General features: G+C 41.0%; 1 protein-coding gene across 3 annotated transcripts in view; it reads right to left on the bottom strand.

Annotated features, from left to right (window-relative positions):
* LOC131692720 (protein stum) overlaps nucleotides 1–25333 on the bottom strand; it is a 184885-nt gene that overhangs the window by 73621 nt on the left and 85931 nt on the right. For all 3 annotated transcript variants that reach the window (XM_058979942.1, XM_058979941.1, XM_058979943.1), the window contains 2 exons: nucleotides 21864–22313; nucleotides 19332–21806 (listed from right to left, as the gene is read on the bottom strand). In XM_058979942.1, the coding sequence (XP_058835925.1) occupies nucleotides 19332–21806; nucleotides 21864–22313 (2925 nt within the window). The remainder of the gene's footprint in view (nucleotides 1–19331; nucleotides 21807–21863; nucleotides 22314–25333) is intronic.

Genomic DNA, 25333 nt, shown 5'->3' with positions numbered 1-25333 from the left:
CTTTTTATGTACTATTTATGAGCACAAATTCGAATTGAAAATGATACAACTCTCGTGCATCATTTCAATCTGTTCAAACAATACTTTGTATATTAATGAAATCAGCCAATTTAACCTAAACTGATAATTTTTTTAGAATCCGTATATATTTTTGTGCAATAATTCATTTAAAAAATTCGAGATTTTTTTGTAAACTCTTTCATTTCGAACATTTTCCTGAAAAAGTTCGATAAAGCCCAAATGCAGCCTTATAAGCAATTTTGTTCTCGTTCGAGACGTCACAATATCTGGCTATGAAATTGCCTGCAGATATGAAATTTACACAACATTTCAAGCGTTATTTCTCATTTCGATAGGCATATTTTGTTGATCAAAGTTACCCCAAAAGCAACTATTGAAAACTTACATCAAAGTAATTTTATTTTTATAGTAAATGAATATAAAATACCCAACTATTTGAACATTTTTAATCTATGAGTACCAGTACTTGTTTTAAAAATGCACACAGTTGCATCTAGTGGAAGTGGAGATAGTTATTCGAAAAATATTTGAAAAAGTGATCAATATTCCCCCGTTTTACGGTACTTAGGTGTTAATTTTCGTCCCGCCGTAGCACCGTCACCGATAGAAAATAGGGGTATGGGTGTCATTGTAAAGGGGTAATCATACAAAGACCGAAATTGTTGATTGACGCCATTTTGAAAACTAAGATGGCGGCTTCCAGGTATCACAAAACAGTGAAAACTATCATCAAAATGGGAGTTATTTGAGAGGAGTGGTCAGTAGAAGACAGAAGCCGATGGTGAATCATGCGCTATACCTGTATAACAAAGGCGACCAACTGTACGGCGGCGACATGAAGAATTACAATTTTGTTCATATTCAAATTAACAACATCTATTCGAACTGGCTTTTCACTTTCATTTCCACGGGAACATAATATAACATGCTTGAATGAAAATAAATTAGTATTAAGTTGAGTTTAACAGCCTGTAAGTGGCTAATGCTATAATCTTGTTAAAATGTTGGGACTATTAGAAACATTGTTGTCATATATCTACTACTTGTAGTTATAATTGGCCTTCGGGAAGTTCAGACGAACTTTTGGAAACACCGGGGGTCTCAAACCTAAATTCCTCTGTTGGATTTACACGACAATTGTACGTTCAATACTGTCATATGGATGCCTTGTGTGAAGAGGTGATGACAGTCCAGTCAAAGCTAAACCATCTGCAAAGAATGGCGCTCATGGTGTTGACTGGTGCTTTCACCACAACTCCGACTGCTGCTCTTAAGGCACTTCTAAATATCAAACCATTTGTAAGTGGGGGTTTGCCCACTACTCGGGTTCTTGTTTGCCCGGCGTACCCTTCTTTTCAGGGCGGCCTAGGTGCTCCTACCGGAATTTCGGATTTTCGTACAATAACAAACAAAAAGAGGAAAAAACAAATAAATTCTAACTTTACCGTTTATTCTCCCGAAACTCTCCTCTGCTGGTCGTTCCTTACGGTCTGCTGCTGATAACGGCGGGAAGGCGCCGGTTTTTCCCGACCGGCCGGGACTCCAACGGCCGAGTTCTCCTGCTGGTATCGTTGGCTGCTCCGGCAGCGGTCCTTTGCAATTAGCCAGGGAGGTGAGCAAGGCTCTTTTGTTGGAACCTCCCTAGCGACGGGGCGAATAATCGCCGGGTCCACTCACTCCCCGTGAATGGCCCAGGTAGGTTCCGCAGTAACCTACCTCAGGGGGAACCTTTGTCCGCCCTGCTTCGTTCTCCTTTACGATTAACTGTGGAGGAGAGCTAGGCTCGTTCGGCTAATCCTCCACAGTGAGAACGGCACTGGTGTTACCTGGGTCCTTTTTGGTTAGCCGAGGAAGCGAGTGGCTCCTTGGTATTTAGCTTCCTGTTTCGGCGACCGCACACCAGGACTTTTCCGAATGCCCGGACCACAAACCGATACACTGACGGCTTTAATTTGCCGTCGCACGCGCGCACTGCACTTTTATTACGGTGGCGGGAAACTGTCCCGAAAAAAGAAATACGGTTTTTCGAACGTCTGTTCGTGGCTGTGGTCCGTCACTATCTCTCTGGCCGCATTTTCACTCCACCAAACAACCACCAAAAAAACACACCGCCGCATAGCTGTCATTGCCATGGTACAGCATAGTTAGCAATGACTTTTACAGCGAGAGGAGAGCGGAGACCTACCTAAACCCTATGTTACTAATTCACAAACGTAAAACAAAAATTATCTAACCTATCTGTACGAATAAAACCGTTCACAAACGCGAAAATGAACAAAAATTTACAACTAAATGTGAACGGTACCGAACAGCGGTGAGCATAATTTTACGTAAACAATACACTCTACGGAGTGTATACGCAAAAAAGGGTATATTTCCACCCAGTGCAAAATTGTTACCCTGGCGGGTTACAATCTCGCCCACACCGGGTGGAAAAAAATTGGAAACAATTTTTTTCTAACCTAACACCTAACACCGATACAATAATAATAACGAAATGAATCAATAAATAAACAAAGAAAAACTAACTAACCCTAACCATTTCTTCCGCAATTTATCAATAATATTCATCACAAAAATCTAATCGACCGGATGTCCTCATCGGTGAACTGTTTGACTGTGTTGGGTCTGATAATACTGACAGCATACGCGAAGCGAGAGGTTGTCAGCCATTGTCACTATTCGGTTATGGGTTGAACCCTAAATCCAATCCGAAAACAAGATCGGTAACAACTCGATATTCCTAAAATTCTGCAAGTGACATTGACAATTTACAATCTTCCAACTTGCAGGGGAACGGTTGTCGGCATTATTTTGTTCATTTTTTTTTCCTCGACTGTCCAGAAATGCCTCGTGTTCTTACGGTACCAGTACTACACGCTTGTGTTGGGGTTTCAATCCAAATACATTCATACAATTATCCCATTCATTCATCCTCAATCACTGGCCTACTCGATCATTCACATTCCGATAAGCACTTCGAATTAACCCCAAAACAATGTTATCTTATCATTCACACATGCACTCATTCACTCTGTTCGATTCCACACTCATACATTCACTCATACAATACCGCTTAACACGTCATCATTTCTCCCACTCACAGACATTCCGGACAAAAGTTTGTATATTCGTCCCTTTTCGCCTCAAAACGCTTCGTACATTGGAAAAGAAACGTTTGAGAGGGACCAAAGAATGTCTTTCGCATAATTTAAAAATCTCGAAATGATTCCCGCTGGAATCAAACGAACCATCCCAGGTTTAACCACAAACCCAAAATTATGCGAAATAAAATTTTATTATTTGATTCGAAATCGAAGACGCGGTATCGTTTTACCCCATTCGCTCTTCCACTCACACTACTCTGATCCAAATCGGGCTACACCTGCATGATGCAGAGCATTGATGCGAACATTGGGGAAACTGTCAAAATTGATGATGATATTTTCATCCATCTGAATGGATGAATGAATCATTCTCAAAATATAAATAAAAACAAAACAGTTCGCGAAATCGGTTCGCAAACTGTTTTTATTATTCCGTTTACGGTCGGTCCCGGAGTAGTGGAACCACTCACGCGAACGAAGTGTCCCCGGCGAAGAGGGGAAAGGTGGTTTTTTTTATATAGTGACCCAAATAAGGAGAAATTTTATATAATTTAGTGCACCCGTAGGTGCGAGTGTTCCCCACAGAAAGGGGTTTTTGAAAAATTTTATGTTGCCGAACACGGCAGAAGAATGATGTGTATGCATCCGGCGGTGAAAAGACGGTACGATTGGTTCGTTTTGTTTCTTCCAAACACTGGTACTGGTTTGGTAAGAAAGTTTTGTTTACCGTAACCGTCTCGACCGCCGGAGCAAAGCAAATTAGTGGATAATTTGGTTACCTCACTGCGCGAGTGGGGCGCAAAAGAGTTTTTTTGTATTTGTTTGCCGAACACGGCAGGTAGTGTATTTAGATGCGTCCGGTGCCCGGGAGAACGGCACGGTATAAGATTAGTGTTTTTTTTTTAATAGAGTATTCCACCCTACCGTAGTCGTCATCGGGGCCGGAGCATATATTTCGTGCGAGTGTTTGTTTACCACACTGCGAGAGTGTGGCTCTGAAAAATTGCAAGAAGGTGTTGAAGAACCTTCTCGCGGCAGAGTTGGTCTTCCACAATAAAAATAGAGAAGACGGAGAAATGTTTATTGTTTTTTTTATTCGGACCAAAGTCCGTGTTGTTGCCGTCGGGAACTGACGGCTGCTTTTGGAAAACTCCCAAGTGGGTAATCCATATAAAAGCATACCGTCAGTCCACAGACGGCACGGAAAAGTTTTTATGCTGGTTTAAGGAGATTTGCTGGCCAAACTCCGAGATTGTTACCTGCTAAATCCTCCAGCTCGTAGGAGGATACACCCTTTTTTGAGACAATTTTAGCCGGTAAGTATTGTGATCCAAGTTTAGCATTGTACGACTCGAGTGCATTCGACAACTTCATGTTTCGACGGTACACCATTTGTCCCGTTTCAAAAGGTTTGGAGAACTTTCGATGACGCAAGTTGTACTGATGTCGAATGCCCTCGCTTGCTTTTGCCAAATTTTTGACCACAATCTCCCGGATGTTGTCTATCTGTTGGTGTCTTGTTTCTAGGTCACCCTCACCGGAAATCCTGCTGAAGTCATCGGCAGATGCCATTTCACACCCGTGTATAATGAAATGAGGACTAAATCCAGTGGAGGAATGAACGGTAGTATTTAGGATGCGCTCCACATCACTGATGTGGACATCCCAGTTGCGCTGCTCGGTTCGAGCATATGCCCGGATTGCGGTGTTTATCGAGCGATTTGTTCGCTCCACTGGGTTAGCCTGCGAATGATAGCGGGAGTTCAGCCAATGTTTGACGTTGGTTTCTTTTATGAATTGACTGAACTCCTTCGAGGTGAAAGTGGAGGCATTGTCGCTTAGCAGAATTTCCGGGCTACCATGGCGATTGAACCACTGTTCGCGCAGTATCGTACAGAGTGACGCACTAGCGATTTTGCGAACGGGGGTTAACATGACGTACTTGCTGAAGACGTCGAGGACGACAAGCAAGTGTTGATTGCCACGTTTGCTTTTTGGAAGAGGACCAATATAGTCCACAGAAACCATTCGCCATGGTGCATTAGTCGCACGCGACTGACCCATTTCGGGCTGGACTGGGACGAAAGGAGCTTTGATTTCCTTGCACGTTCCACATTCTCGAATAAACTTTCGTACTTCCGATCCCATACGAGGCCAGTAATATCGCAACTGCACTTCGTGGATCGTTTTATCGTATCCCACGTGAAGCAAATTTTCGTGAGTACGTTGAATCAAATCTTGACGGAACTCGGGTGCTGGGACGAGTTTCCAACTGAACCGCGAGTCGCACGGAACAACTTTTGAGTTGACATACTTAAAAAGTTGATCATTTTCTACTTTGAAGTCGGCATAGTCGTCAGGATTTTGGATAACATTTGACTTCATGGAACAGTACCAGTCTGAGGTGGACAAAGCTGAAACGGCTGCTACGGCCCGGGATAACGCATCAGGAACGACATTGTCCTTGCCTTTCCGGTGCTCAATAGACATGTCGTAGAGTTGTAATTCTAAACTGCAACGACTCAAACGTGAACTGGTTTTCCATTTAGTCTTCAGTATCCATGTAATCGCTGACGAATCAGTGACCAGTCGAAAATGATAACCTTCCAAGTAACCTCGGAAGTTTTCAACCGCCATTATCACCGCCAGACCTTCCTTCTCAGTTGCATGATAGTTCCTTTGGGGAGTGGTCAGTTTGTGCGAAAAGTAAGCAACTACTTTCTCGCCCTCGGGATACTCCTGCACCAGAACAGCAGCGACTGCTACGTCACTAGCGTCTGTCTGAAGGATAAACTCTTTGGAGAAGTCTGGTGGGACTAAAACTGGAGGAGTGACTAGAAGTTCCTTAATTTTAAGGAACGCGAGTTCTGCCTCGGAGTTCCAAACTAAGCTCTTGGTTTTCGTTTTGAGCAGATCGGTCAAGGGAGCAGTGACCTCACTGAACCCATCAATGAAACGGCGGTAATAACCGCACATACCGAGGAAACGACGAAGTTTCGTCACGGTAACCGGTCTCTCGTAGTCGAGAATCGGTTGAATTTTGTCAGGATTGACCTTGAATCCGTCCCGATTCAACAAATAACCAAGAAACTTAAGTTCGGGGACTCCAAAACGGGATTTTTCCAAATTGATGGTTAGGTTGGCTCTTGCTAGACAATCGGCCACTGCTTTGAGCAACTGTATGTGATGTTCGAACGTTTCGCTTACCATGATGATGTCATCTAGGTAGACGAAAACGTAAGGTTCCCATTTACCTCGTCCTAGAACCTGGTCCATCAGTCGCGCCAGAGTAGCGGGGCTGTTGACGAGACCAAATGGTAGACGAGTAAATTGGAACATACCCCTGCCGGGAACACTGAAAGCGGTATATTTGCGACTATCCTTATCCAGGGGTACCTGGAGAAAGGCCTCCTTCAAGTCTATGGTAGACAGGTACTTCGCCTTGGGTAAGCCGCCCAATATTCGCCCAGGGTGGGGCAAAGGGTATGCATCCCGTACAGTACGCTCATTGAGAGGCCTAGCGTCTAGACAAAGGCGGATTGAGTCGTCTGGTTTCGTGACAGCCACAATATTAAGCGACCAATCCGAATCAGACTCCTCGATAATTCCCATAGACCGCCATCGGTCAACTTCTTCCCAGACCTTAGACAGTTTCTTTGGGCTCATGTGATAAGGATATCGGCAAACGGGTGCCGCACCTTGGAATTCATCTTTGATGACAATCCTGTGCTCTGTGAATGAGGTTGGGCTTAGCTTTCCGGGCTCTACTGCCTGGAAACACTTCTTTACTTCTTCTACGCGCGCTAACTGTTCCGAAGTGAGTATCGACTCACGCGGTACTTCATCTTCTTCATCGTCTTCTGATTCCTGACCTGAGTTCAACAGAGCACAGTTTTGTATCTCAGGAGAAATCCCAAAGGCGCGCCAAAAGTCCATACCTAGAATGGAGTTGACGGTCAGATGCTCTACTACAAGAGTGCATAGGACCTTTGTCAAATTTTGAAAAGTATACGGGAGATACGCTTGTCCAATGATTGGTAAGGATTGACCATTTGCAGAACGTAGTTCGAATGGTCGTTCCAACCTTTTCAAGGGACTTTTCGAAAACTTTCGGTATAGCTTTTTAGTTATAATTGTGGCGTTACTACCACTGTCGAGCAAGGCTTTGAAGGATTTGCCGTACACAGCGACTATTGCAAATGGACGGTTATCGAACGGGTCGTCAAGGACGATGGTTTCGACAGACAACGAATTATCATAGTCCTCATCACGAGCCGGTCGAAAACTGTCGTAAATCTGGGGATGGATTGTTAGTTGTTCTTTGGAGCGCTGTTTTACTGCCAACTGCGACTTCAGTTGGTTCTGATCCCGTTTTTTAGGCAGTAAGGGCAACGAGAAACATCAAATCCTTTAGAACCACACACGATGCAGAAGACCCGATTTGGTTTCCGGCATTCCTCAAATTCATGTCCTTTGTCTCCACAATTGTAGCAGACGCCGAGCACTGGAGGACGATGCTTTTCCACCAAATACTCCAGACACATTATAGGTTTCTGCGGTGGTTCGATCGGTTTTTGATTGTTTCCTTCGAGATTCTTGCCGTCCTGATTCCCTTGCTGTTTCTTTTTCTGGTTGTCAGGAGGCTTGCTTGAATCAAGACCTGCCGGTTTGGCATTCTTGTTCCAAAACGTTTTGGATTTTGCGTTGCCGTTATTCTGTCCACCTCCCTTTTGGTTTTGATTATTTTGTTTTTGTTTGTTTTGTGGTGGATTATCAGAATAAGCCGCAACTTCCCGAGAAGAACCGAAAACTTTCTGATAAATCGGCGTCTTGGAGGCGTCGATCGATTTACCAAGACTCATCAATTCTGAAAGCGTGTTCACTGGCCTGAGAATCAGCATTTGTTTATAATCGGCTTTCAGGTTCCGCTTGAGCACGTCGAGTTTTTCGCTCGGTGCCATTGGAACCGTCATAGCACGAAATATTTTTTCCATTTCCAGGAAGTATTCCTGGAAAGATTCGTTACGCATCTGCCGGCGCTGGAGAGCCTTCATTTTGAGCGTAGCATCAAGTTCAGGATGTACGAAATTTACCTTGAGCTCGCAAACAAGATGGTTCCAGTTAAACAACCGGTTTTGCGCACGCATAGCCTGATACCAGGTCAAAGCATTGCCAGTGAACAGATGCATCGCAAAATTGAAAAGTTCTTCTTCGCACATTTGTTCACACGCAGCGTAATTTGCTACGGTGTCCAAAAACTCATTAAGTCCAGTTCCTTCATCAGTCCCAGCATACTTCCGAATCTTCCAATCAGCGACGCGTTGCGGGTTTCGCGAGTAATTCCTGGGGGCCACCATAGATCCGTTTCCCGCATGGGTGGACATCGAAAAGTTCGGATATGATGGTCCCGCCAGCTGTTTGGTCAATTCAGGAACGTAAGGCTGGTTCTGAGTTTGGTACGGGGCTGTGAATCCAGTATTCTGTTTCGGTTTCTCGATAGGAAGTGATGGACATAGATTTTGTTGACCCGAGAATCCTCGCTTCAACACAAATTGATCGGGACTGGGCGCCAGTGTTGGGCGAGGAATCTCTGGTGCATCAAATGAATCGGGTACGTCCATCAAACGCAAATCTTCCAGATCGGTCTGCAGATCCTTCTCGGAAGCACTTTCCTTCTGATGTACTAGTGCCCGAAGTTCATTCACGGATTCACGAAGTGAGACAACTTCTTGAACCGTCTTTCTCAAAACTGACGAAATTGTTGTCAGTGAAGCAATCCCGCCCATTAGCGTTTCGGTAGCTTTTGAAAAAGCATCAGACCCCTGAGACGCTAGGGCTTTATTATCGTCGGATTGCTGTCGCAATTGTCGAATCTCGTCCCTCATCTCGCACAAGACACGCAACAGGTCGTCTCCTACGAGCTGTTTGGAAAGAGATCCTTCGTTATCGGAAGGATTGGATCCCTGTGGAATTGCAGGTACGTCTGTACTCAGCAAATCTCCCAAAATTTCTCCATCCTCCCCTTCTTGGTTGTCGGGAGGAAGTGCTGCCTGTTCGTCGCTGAAATGACTGGCATAAACTGCTAGAACTTCCTCCAGCAACCCCGAAATTTCCTGGTTGACCTCCCCTGCCGCATAATTTCGGATAACCTGGAGCCTAGACCCCAAATGAAGCAACCGTGTTCGGTAAATCTCTTTGTTTGGGCACCGGTACTGGAGATCTTCCTTGATTGTTAGTAATTTACCAAGGCAGATCTCCTTTTCTTCACCCACGTCACCCCGGAAATTGCGTACTAATTCCCTCCGAGACGACCGCTCATGCGACAAAATTCCCCGAAGACGCCGCTGCCGCTGGACACCCGAAAGATCCGAATCAGGAGAGATAAAAATGCTTCGAGATAGCAACTCAAAATCCAGCTCATCGAAATGCAAATGATCGACGCGCATGAACACACACGCTTGGTTGAATTTCTCCAACGCCATCATAACTTGCGCTATATTGGAAGAAATCACCAAGACAAAAAGCATGTAAGTACTGATACGGTATTATTTTCGATTTTTCGCCCACTAACGATTCCCTTAAAATTTCAGGAAATCAAGCTGTTCCAAAAATGTCTCAAACCGGATTGAGAATTCAAGGCGATTGGCCACCGCAACCGAATAATAACAACAACCTTCAAACTACTCGTCCGGCAGACCAAACACAAACAACGCAATCCACAAATTCGGACAAAAAGGAAAATGCAAAAATCAAAAAACAATACCAAAAATGTAAATAAATAAATAATACGACCGCGGAACAATATTGCGGAAGAAACCTCACCGACTGTTCTACGAAAATCCTAGATTTAGTAGAAGCACCCCACACTCCGGAAGAAAAAAATATTTTCCAAAATAGGAAAATATTTTTTTCAGTGTGTTTTGCGCTGTGCGCCAAATGTAAGTAGGAGTTTGCCCACTACTCGGGTTCTTGTTTGCCCGGCGTACCCTTCTTTTCAGGGCGGCCTAGGTGCTCCTACCGGAATTTCGGATTTTCGTACAATAACAAACAAAAAGAGGAAAAAACAAATAAATTCTAACTTTACCGTTTATTCTCCCGAAACTCTCCTCTGCTGGTCGTTCCTTACGGTCTGCTGCTGATGACGGCGGGAAGGCGACGGTTTTTCCCGACCGGCCGGGACTCCAACGGCCGAGTTCTCCTGCTGGTATCGTTGGCTGCTCCGGCAGCGGTCCTTTGCAATTAGCCAGGGAGGTGAGCAAGGCTCTTTTGTTGGAACCTCCCTAGCGACGGGGCGAATAATCGCCGGGTCCACTCACTCCCCGTGAATGGCCCAGGTAGGTTCCGCAGTAACCTACCTCAGGGGGAACATTTGTCCGCCCTGCTTCGTTCTCCTTTACGATTAACTGTGGAGGAGAGCTAGGCTCGTTCGGCTAATCCTCCACAGTGAGAACGGCACTGGTGTTACCTGGGTCCTTTTTGGTTAGCCGAGGAAGCGAGTGGCTCCTTGGTATTTAGCTTCCTGTTTCGGCGACCGCACACCAGGACTTTTCCGAATGCCCGGACCACAAACCGATACACTGACGGCTTTAATTTGCCGTCGCACGCGCGCACTGCACTTTTATTACGGTGGCGGGAAACTGTCCCGAAAAAAGAAATACGGTTTTTCGAACGTCTGTTCGTGGCTGTGGTCCGTCACTATCTCTCTGGCCGCCTTTTCACTCCACCAAACAACCACCAAAAAAACACACCGCCGCATAGCTGTCATTGCCATGGTACAGCATAGTTAGCAATGACTTTTACAGCGAGAGGAGAGCGGAGACCTACCTAAACCCTATGTTACTAATTCACAAAGGTAAAACAAAAATTATCTAACCTATCTGTACGAATAAAACCGTTCACAAACGCGAAAATGAACTAAAATTTACAACTAAATGTGAACGGTACCGAACAGCGGTGAGCATAATTTTACGTAAACAATACACTCTACGGAGTGTATACGCAAAAAAGGGTATATTTCCACCCAGTGCAAAATTGTTACCCTGGCGGGTTACACATTACACATACACCTCAAACAAGAAGCACTATCATGTGCATACAGACTGCAGGTTACTGGGCTTTGGAACAGTAACCATGTCGATCTTGCTACCAGTCATACACGATTGTGGTCACAAATGGTTACATGGGGTGAAGATATTCTTGCTCCCAGCGATATTACACTCACATGTAGTTTTCCTTCCATGTGAAGATTCCCTCTCGAGAGGAGTAGTTGTCTGGCTATATGGAAAGATAACAACAAACGCAAGTGGTCTGTTACACTAACGTTTCTCCGGCGGAGGGACATGCTGGTGCTGGTGTCTACTGTCGTGAAATGAGATTGGAATAATCTCACTCACTAGGTAGATACTGTACTGTATTCCAAGCAGAAATCTTTGCGATTATGTGCGTGGTACAATCGGCCTTTCAACTGAGTTTGTCCGGCAGAGTTATAAACTTCTGCTCCGATAGTCAGGCTGTAATCAAGGCCCTTAGCTCAGACAAATCACGGTCTAAGCTAGTGATCACGTGCCGAAACCAAATCGAAGAACTAAGCGTTGTCAACACTATCTATCTTGTCTGGGTGCCCGGACATTGCGGTATTACTGGAAATGAATGGGCTGACGAATTGGCCAGGGCAGGTTCAACGATTGGCTTAGTTGATCCTGAGCCCACCCTGCCAATTTCGACAAGTTGAACAATAAAGGAAAAATACGGTCATGGGATTCGTTCGAGCATCACAATTATTGGAGAAATCTACAAACATGTCGCCAAACAAAGACGTTTCTAGAACAACCGTGCCAAGTGATTTCGAAAAATCTTCTACATTTCTCGAAGCATGCTGACCAGGGCTTTAACCGGCCACTGCAAACTAAATTTACACATGGCAACTATTCAGTGCGCTGGGTCTTTTTCATGTGATCTTTGTGAATCCGACTACGGAACCTCATATCATCTGATATGCTACTAGCCAGCAGTAGCGTAATTGCGATTTCGAGTTTTCGGCCGTCCTTATATAGACGAAACCATGTTTGGACGACTGAAACTCAGAGACATACTAAAGTTTCTTATCCAATTTGGTAAAGAGCTTTAGGCTTACTCGCACGCGAGTTGAACTACTTGTGAGTTTAACTTACCTGCTGTTTGTTTTTTGTTTTTGTGCTGTTATTTTTCCCACCCTTCCAGTTCTACTTCCCCACGCCTCCTTGTCCTTTTCTTCCGCTCAGGAAATGATGAAAACACACGGCAAGGCACAAATCCCCGACTACATACGGGGAACGTGCCATTTAAGCCAATATATTTTGATTCCTGATGTTATACAGGCGACCAACTGTACGGTGGCGACATGAAGAATTACATTTTTGTTCATATTCAAATTAACAACATCTATTCGAACTGGCTTTTCAATTTCATTTCCGCTGGGAACATAATATAACATAATTGAATGAAAATAAATTAGTATTAAGTTGCAATTGACAGCCTGTAAGTGGCTAATGCTATAATCTTGTTAAGATGTTAGGACTATTAGAAACATTGTTGTCATATATCTACTACTCGTAGTTATAATTGGTCGCTAGCACTATGTTGCGTTTTATGAAATAGTCCACGGATCCATAAATCCATTATTTATATTCCAAATTTTCATCAAATAAAAAAATTTAACACAATGTGCAGAGCTGCATCAAAGTAAACATTATTAGGATTATCTTCTAAATTTGTAAACCTATTCAAAAGCAAACAATAACCAGTTCACAAATCCGTGAATAACAATCTGAGTTCCGTGAAATTGTTCACGCAATAATATTAAGATCATCCTTCAAATTGCATATTTCATTAATTAAATCAGAAAGTAAAAACGTATTTTATGCTTTTTGGGAACTATTTCACGATCGCAAATCATGAACCAGTTTACAAAGCATGAATGGATCCATGACTAACATTTCGAGTTTCGTAAAATAGTTCATGAGAAAACATCAACTTTGTTTAAGTTTTGTGATCTAATTCAAAACCACGATCAATATGTAATAAATCATGAATCAGTCGTATTGTTGGACCGAAAGCACTGTAGATTTATGGATATAATTACGAGTCAACATTTGGTTTATGAGTAATATTCATAAAGTTGTAAACTAGGTCACAGACAGAAAAAAAAACGTTACTGAAGGAAATTGAACAAAATTATAAAATAAATGGTTTTTATTCGTGGTACTGTTTTCGTTACGTAGAAATTAGTCAGAATTTATATTCACGAATCTGGGAACAGTAAAGAGGATAATCGGAAACTGTGTGAACTTATATCATAGTAGTTTATCTTCTTTTGGCAAAAGCATGGGAATATTCAAGTTCGTGAATAATCTGCGTATGAAAAAAGTGTCGATGACGTGCAGCCGGCTTGTCAATCGGCGCCAGCATATGTTAGAAATTACCGGTGGCGGCGGCACACATGCCTAACTGGAAGTGGCCATCCTGGTTTTTTAAAGGTCCATTTCTGTTTTCTACTGACAGCTCTCTTTGTAATGATGCCCATATTGACGATTGATTTTACTGTTTTGTGGTAACCGGGAACCCCCATCTTGGTTCACAAAATGACGTCAATCATCAATTTCCGGCTTTGGCTACGATCCCCTTTGAAATTATAGGGTAATTTCGGGAGAGATGCCGCATCAGGAGAGATATATATATAATGATTATTTTCATCGTATTCCTTTGTTTTGCTAATATCCCAATATTACTTGGATAACATCAACAGAAACAAACATAGCATCCGTTGATTTTACAGTGATAAAAGCCACTTCTTGGTGTATTCCCACTCATGATATTAATTGGCAATATTTGTTTATCCGCAAAAATCGAACGAAATAATCGAAAGCTTGGAGGTTTCGTTGGATACTGTCATTAGAGGGATTCCACGAGAAACCGGCCGACCGCAAAATATGACCATCGTCGATTCGAACGAAACTTTACATTCGGGTTCGGTTTATGAATCTCCATGATTTTTTCTGGCAATTGCAATTGGGCACTGCACAGTGACGTTATGCATTAAATGTGACAGGTGGTGGTCCTGTTGATTACATTTTGAACTTAGAGATTATTCGTATTTTCAAAATGATATATTGGGAAGCATATATAATATATTGGGAACAATGTTTTTAGAAGTAAAAATGTTCTCTAGAACGCCTCACAATTAAATTGTGCCTTTCTCTACTGTGGGAAAAGGTATATGAAAGGCCTAATAAGTGAGCTAATTATTTGTTTATCAATTACTTCTACTGTTCTCTGAATCGGTAGGTAGTTTTGCGGTAAAATTTGTTGGGAATTTATTATTAGTACTGAGCTTATTTTAATGGACCAAATTTGTTAAGTCCAAACTGTAAACAACAGGACCAGCACTTGTCAAATTTGTGAGGTTAAGGCATTTCATACAATGGTCAATATTCTGCTACAAGGGCAATTTTTCAATATACGTGCAATAATTTCAATTTTTTTTGGTTCAATCACACTATTTTATACAGTAAAACTATCTGAGAACGAGTTACAGGTAATGAATACATCTGCACGAAAAAAATATACACTGAAAAAAATGTTGTGTCATTTTTCACAAAAACAAAAATTTATGATAAAAATTCAAATTACAAAATTCCATTTTTTCTATTTTTTTATATTTTGTCCACAAAAATCTAAAGAGAAAAGAAACATTTTGAATGTGATTTCATGATGGAGACATTATCAGCAAAAAAGTTTCTCTAACAATAACTTTATACATGTTTTTAAACTTCATACTAATTGACATACAAAACTGTAATTTTATTACAGAATATAATTCTAATTATCATTTTAAATCAAAATGTATTTAACAAATATCTTCCAAAATGCGATAGTATTCGAGATATTTGGAGTTTTGCTCCAACAAAAACAATTAGTTCATTTAATTATGTCCTTTTTAAAAGTTATTCGCGTTATCCCATCATAAATTGTCAAAAGTCTAATGTTTATCGTTTTAAAGACATAAAGCTTTTTCAGTGTATTTGGATTATGGAGTAGATTTTAATAAAAAAAATTCCTAACAACAACTTTTGACAAATTTTTATAATTCAACCATAGGATCTGATGATTAAACTATATAGTTGAATTATATTTTGGTTGTTTTCATATAGCTTTGAAATGGTTTACAATATCGAACAAAAAAAAATTGAAATTATTGCACGTAGAAACGTTGATGCCCTTTTAAAAAGATACGCTTGAGTAAAAATAATCTTATTGACTGTGGAAAATGTTTAGTCTTCCATGCCGGTTGAACCTGTAAAGTTTCATCGGAATCTAGGATGGTCGGTCACGATTTTAGAGATTTTTAGACGGATCTTCGTGGAATTCCTCATTAGCCTTTGTATTGACCTCCACAGATAAAAATTTTCCGGCATTGGCAAGCTTCAAAACCAATGAAATTCCCTCTTCTTGATGGCATCTTCGCCCCTGGGCTGAAAGGGTTCATTATTGGTTGATCCTGCTGGTTCTACAACGTCAATATCTCTAATTCCATTCGTTTAAGAGAGATTCAAGCTTCACTACAAAAGCCTGCAAATTGAAAATATAGTGGAACGAATTGTGGTCATGGCTTCTATTGCAGTTTCGTCGATGAACGACAAATCGCGCAGCGTTTCCTCATACATTCCGTACAGGTTTTTGACTTTTTGATTTGTTCCATCAATCCGATCCTGGGACACGTCATGCCCTGCTTGACATAATGCTCCATCTTCCAGTTCAATCTAAGCTGCTTCGATGCACTCATTTTTACTTCCATGCAGGAAACATACAGCATTATCAAAAAATATGTGTTATTGAATACAAACATCAAACGACGGAATAATCGGTGTGAATCGAGGTTTTTAAAATATATTTTTATTAAAACAACAATAAACTTTTAATTTCAAGAATTCTGTTTGAATTTCTGTAAACTTCAAAAAATGTTATTGAATTCAAATAAATAATTTATTGGGTCACAACCAATAATTTTATTTATTGAGTTCAATCCATAATTTTATTTAAAATAAAAATCTTCCGCGAGTCGAATCGAAATTTACGCAGAACACCTCTACAAAACATTTATCGCGAGATCCTATTTTGTACATTTTGCCTCCTTTCTGCGAATAGCAACATTGGCGTCGGTTGGAAGCAGTTATCAAATATATGCACACGCTATTAACCGAAACGATAAGTTTCCATTTCCCAATTTGTTTACCAACCGCCGGTGCGGTGTCGTATTATGATGGCGGTTAGCCAATCGCTTTTACCCACGCCTCGGGTCTGTTAGTCTTAGTAAAGCTATTTCTAGGACGATTTTTCAAAAGGGCGCAAGCAAAATGTAAACAAATCTGTTCTATGCTCAAAATTGAAGCTAATGCTCTAAATTACCATAAACATTAATAATTTTTTGTTAATAGGCATTTTGGACAGCCTTACTAAGATTTTAAATAAAGTCTTATTTTAACTTTGTTAGATGTGAAATTGAGTTGTTGTTACGCCCTCTGTTTATCTCAATGATCGATATAAACGAGGTATTTTAAGCTGGTTTGAACTAACAATACTCATAATAGCTCACTGCAACCTAATAATCCAATAATTTAAAAAGATTAAAATATGAATTTCGAAATCTGTCTGAGATTAACATCGAAACGATTCAGACCATTATAATCGTTTAGTCTTCAGTACACCCTACTTTACCGACCGTTTTTCATCTGCCAATGTTCATGCGCCTCTCTATAGCAGCCGTTAATTGAAAATACAATGCTGTTTACAGCCCGTCATTTCCACCCTAGCGTGCGATGTTCAAAAAATATTTACGGGATGAACAAATACGAAAGAATTATATATTTTTGCATATCAAATTGGAAACTTGAATGTTTTACTAAGTATGTTTTATTTTAAATATGGGAGTGAAAAAATATGTTTTCTCCATTTTTAAAAACTGCTGATGTTAGAAAACATTTTGGAGGGACCCCTGTGTTCGGTACCAACAGCTATTTGGTTCGAGGAGGTAGTAACCTATCAATGTCAAGCTTTCAAGAGACTCCTCTCGACATGTCGATGAACAGATATGAAACATTCAGCACCTCCAATTGAGTTCTTGTCGCCTAGTCTCACGAACACTTCTGCAGCTTTCAGGTTGAAAACAATCCCATTTTCTTTTGCCGTCTTTGTTTATTATTTTCCACCAGCTAGCGATGTTGACGGCGCCGGTGGTTGAGTGGTAAGCGTGACCGCCACTCATTCCAGTTGGCCTGGGTTCAATTCCAGCCGAGGTCGTTGAGATTTTTCTGAGGTGAAAAAATCTGTGGTCATGTCTTCCTTCGGAAGGGAAGTAAAGCTGTTGGTCCCCGGTCCATGAAATTGGTGGATCGATATTTAGTCCAGGTAGTGGAATCACCTCTCTGGCGTCGGTAAAGAAGAAGTATATCCAACTTCTATACTCTACTAACAAAAATATCCTCCTCCCGTGATACTTGTGGAGTGCGCAGTAGTATATGCGGCCTCTAGCAAAAGCAAGTATCGGACTAACAATTCCTTCCCTTTCCTTCGGCGATGTACGTTCGGGCGCGGCCTGCGTCGGTATTGATTAATAAACACTTTAGGATTACCAGGAGTTTCACATTGAAAGATGTTTCGCTACTCCCAAGCATATTTATCTACTGATTCCCTGTGCAACTTCAGCTAGTCCCGATCGATAACGGAGTAGCAGCCAGGGGTGGTCGCACAAGCTCAAGCTATTTTCCACCAGCTAGCCTATAGCCTATAAGTCAATACGGAACCTCTGACTTTGGTATTGACTGCAATACATGATGGTGGTATCGCTATTCGTAAGAGCAATCTCATTTTGCCATTCCCGTGGGGCATTGAACCTTGTGGTCAGTATCGGCACGAAGAGAAAAGAATGGAAGTGCGTTGTTTAGTCTTACGGCCGTAAGAACGGCACGATTTAAAAACAAAGCTCATGTCGAAATCCGCTACAACACCAGCTGATTGTCAAAGGACGATAAAGAAGGACGTTATGATGTAGTAACATACAAAAAAGGCGTAATATATATTTTTCCTTATTTAAGAGCCAAAACATTTATTTTCCAAAGAGATGCATGTTCATAACGATTCATACATAAACCGTATTTGTTCTGGAATTTAAATTAGGTTTCAAGCTTTTCGCGTTAAAAACTAAGAATTAAAAACGTTTCGAAAAATTTCAATGTTGAATTTCTCGAAACCATGCAATTGTTGAAACGCTCTTCTGAAAAATTATCCTAGATTTCATACAGCTAACAACAATCCGATTTTGGTTTTGGGGGAAATTTCACAAGCATACCCGGCTATACCCTTTGGAAATTTTAAAGATCGTGCAAAATGTGATAAATTTTTCATATCATATTTTTTGCTAGTTCTCTTGCCTGGCTGAATTAGAGCAAATTTCGATAAACGTATGGATTTTAGAATAATTCGCAGTAAAACGGCAGCAACTGTGAAACAGGGAACCACAAACATCTTCTCATTATTTGACATGAAATATAAAATTGAAAACAATCTATTTGGGCCATGATTATGATACCTTTGTCATGAATAGGACGACTTTTCATACCCAGGTAATTCCCCGATAATACATTTTGATAAACACTGTTAGTCGGGAATTAGTAACATTGCACGTCCTCTTGTCCACTCTGTCTCCTAAACCAAACTAAAAATAGCTTTCTATCTATGCATTTCTTGATTTTTTCTAGTGAATGCAGACAAAAATGAGCGTTCGATGGATTTCCGCTAAGATTTTCTTCAGCACCGGTAGCAACATGGCAGCTTTTAATCAAAGTTCAACCTAAGATAAAGAAACCTTCGGTCATCACCAGTTGCTCATTTTGTGAGCCATTCATGTATCTACCGAAAGGGTGAAATATGCATTTTCGAAGCGGCAAAATAAATAACCGCGATAAGTCATTATATAAATAAACGTTTCTGTTCTCAAAGGCACTCAACTCGTCCCAAGCCTTCGTCATGTTTCTCCCTGGTCATGGATCTCCCAATCTAACGATGTTCCCATTATTTTTTCAGACGGGTATTACCATGTACGGTTGTGCAGCTGGAGGGTGATTTAAACGCGTACAGCAGCAACGAAACTCCACTTTTCAGCTCACTTACCTGTTATCTTTCCCGTGTTGACGATTCATCGGGTCAGTATTGGCACTTGCTTGGCTGTTCATCGCATCCCCTTCTCCCATCCCCGATGGGTGACTATTTCCGCTGAACTCGTTTGCCACCTTTTGGCCTTCCCCGAAACCGGCTACATTCATTTCGTGAGTTACTGACGAGGTTGTCATAGCTTTGCCTTTTCCTTTCATGTCGTCACCATCGTCATGCTCCTGGGATCCCTCCTGTACCTTGGTCATTTGCGACATTGAATCGTTTTTCGCTGAGTCAACGTTTTCCCTCGATGCAGGCCGGTGAATACTGGTGAAAGAGCGAGCCAGAGCAATACTTTTCATCGAGATGAGACTGTTGTTCTTGCTCAAAGCCCGTCGAGTGGGTTTAGTACTGCCAGGTTTCTCGCGGATGCTACTGCGATCATGATCGCTGCCTTTGGGTGTACCTGGTTTCTCATTGATATTTCTAACCGAAGCGGATTTCAGTCGACCAATAGCCGTACCTGTTCCGGGACGAGATCCACTCTTTGTTCCATCTGCCGTTCCCTTTTCCGGATCCACTATATTTCGACTGCTTCCACTTCTCATGCTCAGTAAACTGAGTAGAGATCCTTTGCTTTGAAGAATTTTCTTTGGTGTCATCCTAACCGGCTTGACCGGAGTAGATTCTTTCATTGTGTTTAACGGGGTTCCTGAGTCAGTTCCAGATCCTACAGCACCACCAATACTGCTGCCGGGTCGTGATGCATCAATCATTCCACCCTTCATATCAGTCTGATGCAAACTTGATTTTGAATCGGATCTCTTTCCCAGCAGCGAACTTTTCGAATCACTCTTTTTGCTCAACTTACCAAGTGACTTGTTGCTGTCACTCTTTTTCAAAGATTTCTCCGAGTCGCGCTTCTGGATTTCTTTCGCACTAACCGGTTTATTTCCAGCAAGGAGATCTCCTTTGCTGTCTGCTTTCTTGAACAGACTGTCGGTTGATTGTCGAGTCTTTTTGTCACCTTTCAGCAGTTTCCCGGTCCGTTCGCTGGCTTTAGTATTCTTCTCGTACAAACGGTTCAGTTTCTTTACACTATCTACTTTCAAAGCACTAGCAGAACTACTTCTCCTGAGTGGTCTTGCTTTCGGGCTAGGCACTGGTTTCTGAGGTGTTTTAGCCCCTGCCTTTGCACTTTTCTCTCCTCCTCTTAATACTTTCGCCGATGCCTTTCCGCTGCTTGCTCTTGTCCCTGTTCTACTACTGATGTCTCGAGCGCTTTTCTCCCTGTGTTTGCCACTAATAACTCTGTCGGATTTCAACGCCTTATCCGAACTCTTCTTACTACTGACACCTTTCGTTGATACATTCACGGCTCCCTTCCGAGGTTTTTGTCTCTCGTGCAAATCTTCAGCATCTTTCCGTGCGCTAATTTTTCCTTTCGTCTTTTCCTTCTTTTTCAAATCCTTTACACGGTTTCCCTCTGAGTCTTTCCTGTTCCCATCGCGCTTCACAACCGGTTCAGTTTTACGAGATTGAGGCTGTTGCTCCATCGGCTTCTCTTCCAGATCAGACTTTTTCCCAAAATCAATAATTGCTCTAGCTAAATTGAACCTCTTCCGCTTGGGTGGTTCCTCTTTCTTCTCCTTGTCACCGGCTGCTGCTGCCGCCAACGCTACCGCTCCGGCTGCCGCAATTGCTCCCAGCCCTCCGCTTCCCTTATCTGTCTTGGTCGGTGAGCCTTCTTGTTCTTTGGCTTTCCTAGGTGAAAGCAATCCACGAATGTTGAAAACCGGCTTCCGGAAGTAACTGTGACTCTTTTCCTTTTTTGGTGACTGTTGCTTAGCCGGGGATTGCTCCTGCAGTTCAGTCTGGGAGTTCTCCATTGAACTTTTGTCCGGAACTGGCGAAAGCATACGTCTTCCGCCGAATGGCTTGTACGATAGGAGTTTCATGTTTCTCATTACATGCTCTGGGATGTCTACCCGATCCGGCAGTTCGCTGTCCGGCGTTATCGAACGTCCATCCTCTGACGCCGCTGTAACTATCAATTTGGCACTTTTGTCGTGCAGCTCAGTGCTGCTATTGGGAGATAGATGTGCTTTATTCACCACTCCTAGGACCCCCTTCTGTTTCCGACCAGGATTGACAACAGAGGCAGTGGTTTTAGTTTTTGTGCGTTTCGATTCCTTCCCGCCTTTTTTTGAAATCGATTTTTTTCGTCGTACCGGTGAGGTTTGGGAAGCCTCGGAATAGCTGAACCGACGCTGGTAAGCCGGAAACCCACCATCCGATACTAGATCGAGGATGCGGTTGTAAAACCCGCTATTTCCCATGGAACTGGCCGACAGTATCCGATTCGCCGCCAACCGTTGCTTATTCTGATAGAGCTGTAATGGACTGAGTGATGCATCGAACGAGTGAGACTTGGGCAGAACATCGTTGATAATTGTGAACGCCGGTTTCTTATGCTGACGTGCTTCGGAAACCCTAAAAAAGAGAACTTGGATTAGTTTTGATAATAGTGGTACACCGTAGATTTTCTACCTAAAGTTTGACCCGGTGGTAATCTTATCCTTGATGATGGGAGTCGTCGCACCCGCCCTGTGATACCGCAGCATCCGTTCATATTCGCTCATATTTTCGCTCGAATTGGAATTATCAACCTGGGTGCTGGTGGTTGCACTATTGTAACCCGTTCCGTGACCCAAAATTGTGAATGTGGATGGCTTTACGTTTATTACCGATTCGAAGCCACTGAACGTTGACGCTGCGTACAAGTTGTCACTCATCGAGTTACGACGTGATCGGAGTGCCGCGATGCGCGGATTCTGGAAGACACCATTTTCGATCGTTCGGTTCAGGTTGTTGTTGGTAAATTGCTGCACGTCCGCCACGGCTTGACTGTTTTTCGGTATTAGACTGTTTTGATACTCGTACTCGGAGTAATTTATCCAGTCGTTTTGTTTTAACAGGTCCATGTCCAGAAGTGAGGGCCTGTGAATTGGAACATACCATTATTACTACATTATGAATGATGTTATTCAAACGAACATAAGTCAGTAATTCGATAAAAGGTATAATGCACTGATAAAAAAAATATTTCGAATAATAATGAATCAATTAGACCAACTATCCACCTTTGATTACAAAATAATATTGAGAATATTCAAAAGCAGAATGAACTTATGCCTCTCTTATTGATTTCGTCCCAAAAGCGCTCAAATCCGAAAGCAACATCTTTCTAGCAGTTAGAGATTAAATATCAATGTTAAAATCCAAAATAAAAATCTGTCTAATCCACCTAGCAGTGAGATGAGACATTAAATAAATCTAATGGATTGAATTAGCAAATTGAATAAAATGTCTAAAATGAACCAAAAAGTTTAAATGAATTCATGAATAAAATATATTACATAAATTAAATTATAAACACCTATAACATAATTTTTTTCCGCGCGGAATACGTGCGCGCAAAAAAAGCGTAAAAAACGCGTCAATTCAAAAATCCGCGTAACAAACCGCATTAATTTAAAGCCGCGTTAAAAATTCGCGTAAAAAAGCGTTAATTCAACAAACCGCGTAAAAAAGACATTTTTCTTATCTATTTGGTTTCTTTTGCAAATTTTTACTACTGTTCAAACCACAAAACTTTTCTCAAAGAACCGTATTTTCAATTTATAAATTTCGGAGTGTTTTCCATTGAACCCCGTTTCTAATTCCATTTTAACCAATTTAGTTAAATATGCATGCATTAAAACAAATACGAAATCAGTACAATGGCATAGTTTTCCTACAAGATGGACTGGCACTTTATTTGTCTTTAAGGAGGTACTCCTATTTTCAGACAACTTTTTCTTATAAAGCATTAAAAATGTATTTAATTTTACACCAGATCACGAAAAAATTGGCATATTTCGGGATTTTTTCTAGGCCTAATAAAGAGGCAAATTGGAATCTTGTAAAATGGGATTTATAGTACTAGTTGTCAAGCACAAAATATATTTTTTTTCAAGTGATTTTGTCAGATAGCGGCTGTGCAGCATTTGTCCGTAGCTAGGGGCAGATCACTTGAGATGCATTTTTAAAAATCAGCTAAATTAAATGCATTTCTTTCCATCAAAATAGAAATTCGTAATGTATTTTGCGTTGCGTGCAATGTATTTTGCGTTGCGCGTAAGACGTCAAAACCCTACAAAAAACTAGCACTACATTCAACAAAACGTCGAACAAAGAGAATCAGCGTAGGACGTTTGTTAAACAAACTTTTCTGCGAGGGAGTGCAAAGTTGATGCAAAAATGGAAATTAAATGCATTTTTTCTAATTTGATGCAAATTTGTTATACATTTCTAGAGTGATCTGCCCCTAGGTCCGTAGGCACCACTTTTTAGAAAGGGTACGCGATCAGAAACCTATCTTCCGTAATTTTTAACCTAGAGCTTAAAACTAAAGTTTTTGCGGTTCCCTATAATAATATCAAAAGACGTACTATTTTATATTTCAATTTTTCGCGAAATGGCGAAATGGTCTTTTGTAAAAAATCGCTTAAAATGTCATAAAAATCGACACAAAATTGTTGTTTAAAAAAACTAATAATTAAAAAAAATAAATTTTTCGTGCGTCGCTGGAGAAATCAATTTTGAATATACTGTAAAAATTTCAAATCTATAGAAAATTATTTGTTCGAGTTATTTTTCCGGCCAGCTCCAAAAATGTGGTTTCGAGAAAAACGCTGTTTAAGTTTTCAGTGCGCTCGGGGCGGCAGAATTGAAAATTTAGAATATTTAGCAATTATTGTCGCCTGCGGTTGCTTGGTACACCACCTTCAAGACACTAAAGCACATTTGGGACCATTAAAAAAGTTCAATATTTTAAAAATGTTACTGTGCGGTATAACCCTTTAAATGCCTGTAAATCAAAAAGTACACTTTGTATTTCAACTCAATTGGTTTCATTAGAAAGGTGAGAAATTTTTTCATTAAGGATTCACGTGGGATTTCGCGTAGAACTTTACGAAGTTTCTCACGTGGAATTTCACGTGGATTTACACGTGAAATTCTACGTCAAATTTCAAGTGGATATTAAATTGTATCCTCATATCTTTCAGTTATTGAGTGAGTAACATTTTCAAAGTAAAGTATCTTGAAGTTTTTTTATCGAGTTTTCGTCCTTTTATTGAAAAATTAAATAGATGACATCATTATTGTTTCCACTGGAAGCTTAGAAAATTTTGCATAGAAAAGTGTATCTTACAGTTAAGTGAATTTAGTACTCTTTTAGAAGTACACTCTTAAAAAAAATGAAAATAACATTTGACGTAAGCAACGTAGCGACCTATTTTTCTGTCCGATAATAGGATTTTACTTGCAATGATACATAAAATTAAATATTGCGACTCAGACTGAAGATGAAACTCAGACTGAATGACCTAGGAAAAGCCGAACAACTCACATTTTTACATGCAATTAAATGTAAATATGTGAAATGGGACGCTTCTTTTATATGCATCTGGCAATACGTAAAGTTACAAGATTTTTTTTGCTGTATAAATTAGTTCAAAGTTAGTGAATTATTAGCGTTTTTGCTAATTTTCTTCAAAATCACCTTTAATACTATCGAAATTATGCATCTTAGCAAGTTCTACAATTCCTTCTTTGAGTCCGTATCAGTATCTCTTTTGGTTTTGTCGCAAAATCGTTTTAATCACATAATTGCAAATGCAAATTACGACGATATTGAACGCACTGCATTTGTGTCAACGTCATGTTGTATCTTCTATTCAATTGCAGCCAAATAAAAAGAGATAGGGATAAAGTGTAAAAACAATTTGTAAAGCATTTCTATGGACTTGAAAAGAACTATGAACTATCACAAAGATGAAGTTTGTTAATTAGCAAATTATAAAACTCCTCTAAAACATTAATTCTAAACTACTTTACTGGTTAAACGCCATTTAGTACACTTAACTAAAAGGTATTTGTAGGAAATTTTCTCAGCTTTCCAATAAAATTTTGAT

This window comes from Topomyia yanbarensis, chromosome 3, assembly GCF_030247195.1.
Source record: "Topomyia yanbarensis strain Yona2022 chromosome 3, ASM3024719v1, whole genome shotgun sequence".
In the NCBI taxonomy this organism is placed as follows: Eukaryota; Metazoa; Arthropoda; class Insecta; order Diptera; family Culicidae; genus Topomyia; species Topomyia yanbarensis.
This window is presented reverse-complemented; position numbering and strand designations above follow the sequence as displayed.